The following is a 6242-nucleotide window of genomic DNA, read 5'->3' on the forward strand; positions in this document are numbered from 1 at the left end:
TGATTTATGCAGTCAGTAAATACAATCGGCGTGTAGTCGTTTTGAAAAAAATGAATTAATATGGGACCTATATATATAAAAAAAAAATTATTTTTATAACATTTTTTTATTCATTCTGTATAACCATAAAAAATATATATATTTTTATAATTTTTTTTTATTTATTCTGTACAGCCGACTGCATGTCGACTGCATTTGCCGACTGCGTCTAGCAAAGCCCATATATATATATATATATATATTAATGTCGTGTTTAATTATTGGCATTTAATTACCACCATTAATTCAAATAATTAAACTAGTAGTGGAGATAATTTGCTAGTCCTTATATATATTTCGAAAATAGTTTGCATTCATTTATGATTAATTAACAATATTTTGCGGCCGACTGAAAACGGATCATTCTCACATGATCAGTAGTGATGTGATGATCATGATCGTGACCTAATAAATATATATTTATGAAACAGTTTATGGAAATTATTGCATTAAAATCTGATCAATTAATACTTTCACGATAATTATAAATAAACCAAACATATATATATAATTAATCTTGTCCCCTGAAAAACTTACAATATACTTCTAGCTAGCTAACCGCTAGCCACAGTCAATCAATCAATCTTATTTTCTTCTAAGTACAGTGCTCCAACTAACTTCATGCGTACATGATTAACTAATTATATTTAAGAAATTCATCCAAAGAATTATAAGTACTTTATCTCTAGACATATATATCTTACTATAAGAATTAATTTGATCATGAATAATTATATCAAACTATATATAACTAGTACTGTAGGTTAATTCTATCAAAGGATCCTCTCCTCCAAGTTTTCTTGAGCGAAAGAAGAAAGATCCTTTGTTAGAATATCGAAATATAATAATTCCCATCGCTAAGTCCGGCTTGCAGCTCGAACCATCGGTACTGAGATATCTAGGAAGTACTGGGGAGTGAGGGGACATCGTGTGCGGTGAAATAACGTACGTACATGTACACATGACTTATCGTATCTTTCGAAGGAGAAGCTAAGCTGAAGCTTGTGGTTTCGTAAATATCTAGTACTGCTTATAGCTAGCTAGTACTTTGCCGGGCAACCTGCGCCTTTTAATTTCCTCCAGCTTTTTCTTGACGAGCAAATGCATGGAGTCTTTTGAGTGCAACTTCTACCGTGTGATAGTCCATATTTGCGAAGCAAACCCTAAACCAACCGGGCTCTGTGCAATGGAAAGAAGAGCCTGGGGAAACATTGAGCTTCACCTCGTTGATGATTACGCGCCACAGCACTATCTCAGCCTCCTCTGTTTGCTCTTTAAGGAGCCAGCGCAAATCCATCCAAACAAAAAGGCCAGCATTGCTTTTCAAGCATGTAATCCCCGCCTGCTCAAGTCCCTTCATAAACATTTCATGCCTCTTCGCTAGCCTCCTCGAACTCTCCTCGAGAAAGTTCCCAACAAACTCCTCGTCCAAAAGCATTGAAGCAAGCAGATGTTGAGTTTGAGAGGAAACCAATCCAAAGCTTGACATTTTGCGGCCACAGCTCACCACTGCATCATTGTAAGAGTAAACTATGCCCACCCTAAAGCCAGGGAGTCCCATGTCCTTGGAGAGGCTATAAACAATGTGAATGAGATCACGGTTGCATATTTCAGATCCCATCTCTTCTATGATCTCAGAAATGCTTGTGAAACTTGGAGATTTGAAAACTGTGGCCGAATATATTTCGTCGCAAACTAAATGGATATTCTTTTCATTCACAAAGCTCACCAGGCTTGTTAATGTCTCTCTGTCTAAAAGGGTTCCCAAAGGGTTTGATGGATTTGCCAGGAGCAAGCCCTTTATCTTGTTGTTGTCCTCGATGGCCTTCTCATATGCTGCTTCTAATGCTGCTTTTGTTATCAGGAACCCATTGGAGCTATCACAGTCAACAGGAAGAATCTGCACCCCAGTTCGCCAACCCATGTCTCGGTCAAATCTGCAACCAAAAAAGAATTTTAAGTGTGATCAGAAAAACTCATTAAAGAGATGAAACGTTACATTAATTAGCTTAAGCTTCTAAAGAGTTAAATTAAGTCATCTAGATCTAATAATTAATTGTCAATTTACTGCAAGAGATCTCTTGCAGTAAACGTTGATAATTAATTATATATATTTAGATATATCATATATATATATAATACTTCTAGAAGTATTATATATATTTAGAACATGATCATAATCAGCTCATAAAAGTGCTCTTTTTTGACCCACCGACGTGCTATATTTCCTTATACATATGTCCAATATTCTTTTTGCGGTCCAAGTAAAAAACCAAAACAAACGGCATTTAAGTTTAGACTTTTTTAGACAATATGGAATTTTGAGGACATGATGAAGTACAACAGGCGGAAATTGTCTAAACATCCAGCTAGCTAGTTGATTTCATGTACTGTGATTGCCATCCTATCTGATGATATAAATTACAGCTGTATGATCATGAATATTAGACTTGTATATTCATAGCAATATTGGTCCAAGTGGGCTTAGAAAATTTAGTCCAACATCAATTTTAGGTCAACAGCTATATAATATATATATCTGTGATTTACTTGATCATCATGTATTTTTATAATGACTAATATGATCAGACTAGCTAGCTAGCTAGGTATATATATATGATTGACCTACGTACGACGTTATTGAATCAAACCAATATTGTTTCTGAGTTCCAAACATATAGCAAATTGTGTGATGAAACATTTGACATGATTAATGTAATGAACATGCGTATCATATATCATGCATGTACATTAATTGACCGCCCTTCTTCTGAGAAAATTAATTGTATGATGAAAACAAATTTGAACCAAAAACCTTAATTTGGTACTGCAACAGGCCATGACCAAGAATTTACCACCTAGCCTCGATTGAAGAGGCATGCATATTAGGCAAAATCCCAGTTTGTAATTTATACGTGCAGGTCAATATATATATATATATATATATATATATGTGTATGTGTGTGTGTGTGTGTGTGTGTGTGTACACGACTTGCTCAAGACCATTACTTGAATACTTTCGAGTTTGAATTCTTCTTACAACTCTTGCAGTTGTACGTATAAGGGAAACAATTATGAGCCATAGAGACGAAGGCATATATGATTTATGTAGAGGCCAGGGGGGCTTAAGGATATATAAAAATTTTATAAAACAAAAATTAAGATCACTTAATTAAAAAAAAAAAAAATCTTAAAATTTAAAACATTTGGAAACAAAGAGATAAAAGAAGCATGTCTTCCATTACTTCTCTTTAAATTTTCACATAGAGGAACTATTGTAATGAACTTTCAGTGTTACGGGATTTCTATGAAATCTGAAGCCATCATCAGTATCATATCTCATTGAGTGTGTGTACGTGTGTGTGTGTGTGTGTATATATATATGTATGTATTTATTAATTAAATTAATAACTGATATATTGAGCAAAGGAAAAAGAATGATGTATAGTAGTAGTTTTTTCTCTCTAGCTATATCAAAAACCACGAACACCTTTTTTCTGTTTTTGGACTTGACAATGAAAATGAAACATGAAATCAGGGCAAAAGGGATCAGATCGAGATGTCCTTACGCTGGATAATAAGGTGAGGGTACAAGAAAAGCATCGCCAGGATCAGCCAAACAGAACATGATTAGCTCGTTAGCTCCTGTAGCTCCACCGCTCATGACTATACGGTCTGGATCAAACCTAACCCTACCACCTCTTACTCTCCCCATAAAGCTCGCCAAAGCCTGAAATCAAGCAGTAAAAATACATGCATGCATGCATGCATGCACACGTCTTATTTTGAACTTCCATTAATTCTGCTAGCTAGCTAGAATTACTAAAAAGTTAAGGAATTATAAGTTTATATAATATACTTGTCTGAACTCCGGCAAGCCATGGTAATCCTGAAAAATGGCAATATTCTTGAACTCGTCGACTCCTTCAGATGTGCAGATGGAAGCCTTGGGATTTTTCTTAATCCACTCCTCAATCAAATCAAAGCATATCTGGAACAAAATCAAACAAATTAATAATAAAAACATTCAGTTTGTTTAAACTACTTTGAATGAAATAAAAGTAACAAATGGACCTAGCTTGATGCCAAATTAAACCTGATTTTCTGAAAGACCCATCTGGATGACTCCATCCTTGTTTTTTATAGGGTGATAAGGGTTCTCCTCATATGCTTTCCATCCATCGAAGTAAGGAGAGTTCTCTCCATGTCGCTCATTGGTTGCGATATTAGACAAAAGCTGGGGATTCTTACTTAACTCCATTTTCAGTGTTTTTCCAGAAGCTTATTACTGAAATGGTAGTAGCTAGTACTGAACTGTCTAGCTATATAGATATGTGTATCTAGAGAGAGAGAGAGAGAGAGAGAGCAGTGGTAGCTAGCTGTGAGAAACGAACGAAGAGAATATGTGGGTATTTATAATAGGCAGAGGAGTTGGATAAATTTGAAATCGTCAAGAGAGGGAACGATCGAAGTGAGAAAAGTCATCTTCAAATTTGATCAAATTAGCTAGGCTTAGAAACCTGAAAATCTACCAGCTTCTAACACAATTATTGTTAGAGTTGGCTTGCTTTGACATTCCTAATGATATCTACTTTTAATCCAACGTGCTCCGTTTTCAGATCCAACCTGAACCAGACTTCCATTTCCCCTGGTAAGCATGTGGGCCCCCGCATACAGCACGGTCCTCTGCCAAATCCTTATGTCATCAAAGCTGTTTCACTGAATCCGACTCTCGCTACCAAAATTGAGAAATGATATATTCAGTTTTACCATGTGAAAGTTTTGTGTATTGGGTAAATATAAAATACAAACATCTTGATCTCCTAGAGGTCACAAACTCTGTTCTATGGTATATTTTATTATTTTCTTTTGAGTTCTATGCTTACTTGCAAATCTATGGTGATGTATCAACACACCACTTGTTGTGAGATATTATTATAATTAAAAATAAGTTAAAAATACTAATACTTTTCATCGTGGTGAGATCCACTTCAATGGCATATATGTTAATCATGAGTGCGTCAAAAAATAGACTTACTACTAGATTTTACTATTTTCTTGTCTAATACTGATTTTAGTCATGTTATGGGATTTTTTGTTTGAGATATCCAATTCATTCCCCTCTCTTGCTATGTTTCATCAATAGGAATGATAGTAGAAAAATGTATATTCTATGAATAATATTACATACAGTCGTGAAATACGTTAAGTACTATGCAATTGTTTTGAAAAATAGTGTGATTTATTGTTAAAAAATTAATTTTTTTCATGTAAATCCTATATTTATTCTTTTTTTAAATAAAAAATTGCATAACGTTTATACACTCCTCAATTGCAAATATCATTTCTCTCATTCTAAATAAGAAATTTGAGGCTAAAATGACTCATTTGCAATGAAATTAACTTTCTTTTGTGACCAACATTTTGATCTAAAATAAACATTTTTCTTATATATATAGTACCGTACGTACATAGTGGTTAGCCGCGGGTTTGGTAATTTTGTTGATCTAAATTCAAGGAAGTAGTTATAATGCATAGGGCTTTGTTAGATACAGTCGGCAAATGCAGTCGACGTGCAGTCGGCTGTACAAAATGAATAAAAAAAAATTATAAAAAAATTATTTTATATTCAGGGAGACCTACATGAATAAAATAAATTTTTTTTCATGTAAGTCTCGTATTAATTTACTTTTTTCTCTACGACTGTACGTCGATTGTATTTCTCAACTACAAAAAATATTTCTCTAATGCATATAAGGAAGCCAATTTATGTTTTACTATAGTACGAATGAAGTTTCCAAATTAGCAGCAAAACGTGATCCACGTTTTGAAAGGATAAGGAAAACAATATAGGTTTTGGCGCTGACTTCTGGAGTGCTAGTACGTACTGGCAACTGCTAACATTTTGGGAATTGATGCAAGCATGACCAGTGATCACCTAAAATTCTGCCTCAGATTTCTGCGTGTGGATGCAGGTTTCCAACCAGCAGCTCATGAGTACGTATAAAATGATCATCGTGAGTATTTGGAATACTACTCCCACATAAAATTTCTACAGAATATTCTACCGAATTGCATTTTATTTTATTTTTTATTTATTTAATAATTAAAGAAGTGTTTTTAAATGAATTTGTAATTTTTTTTATTTTCAAAAAATGTTTGAAAAAAAAATATTGGCTGATCAATGTGGATTCTCGGTGAAT

General features: G+C 34.1%; 1 protein-coding gene across 2 annotated transcripts; it reads right to left on the minus strand.

The window, feature by feature from the left end:
- Nucleotides 1-808: 808 nt before the first annotated feature.
- On the minus strand, nucleotides 809-4395 carry LOC122301974 (1-aminocyclopropane-1-carboxylate synthase 1-like). 2 transcript variants are annotated; one of them, XM_043113313.1, is made up of 5 exons: nucleotides 4136-4395; nucleotides 3899-4030; nucleotides 3609-3769; nucleotides 1124-1976; nucleotides 809-1079 (listed from the first exon to the last, which is right to left on the minus strand). In XM_043113313.1, the coding sequence occupies exons 1-5, from the start codon at nucleotides 4298-4300 to the stop codon at nucleotides 897-899; spliced, it is 1494 nt and encodes a 497-aa protein (XP_042969247.1). In that variant the 5' UTR covers nucleotides 4301-4395; the 3' UTR covers nucleotides 809-896. The 2 variants fall into 2 exon arrangements, with proteins under 2 accessions (XP_042969247.1, XP_042969248.1); XM_043113314.1 differs by having other exon boundaries at nucleotides 950-1976.
- Nucleotides 4396-6242: the final 1847 nt, after the last annotated feature.

The sequence above is a fragment of the Carya illinoinensis genome, chromosome 2, assembly GCF_018687715.1.
Source record: "Carya illinoinensis cultivar Pawnee chromosome 2, C.illinoinensisPawnee_v1, whole genome shotgun sequence".
NCBI classification, from domain to species: Eukaryota; Viridiplantae; Streptophyta; class Magnoliopsida; order Fagales; family Juglandaceae; genus Carya; species Carya illinoinensis.

Excerpts from the sequence above, each read along its gene's own strand:
- LOC122301974 (XM_043113313.1), bottom strand. The coding sequence starts at position 4,300 with ATGGAGTTAAGTAAGAATCCCCAGCTTTTGTCTAATATCGCAACCAAT. Across the intron at positions 3,770-3,898 it reads GCTTGCCGGAGTTCAGACAA|GCTTTGGCGAGCTTTATGGG; the intron begins GTATATTATATA and ends GCTTGATTTCAG. Across the intron at positions 1,977-3,608 it reads CCCTCACCTTATTATCCAGC|ATTTGACCGAGACATGGGTT; the intron begins GTAAGGACATCT and ends TTTTGGTTGCAG.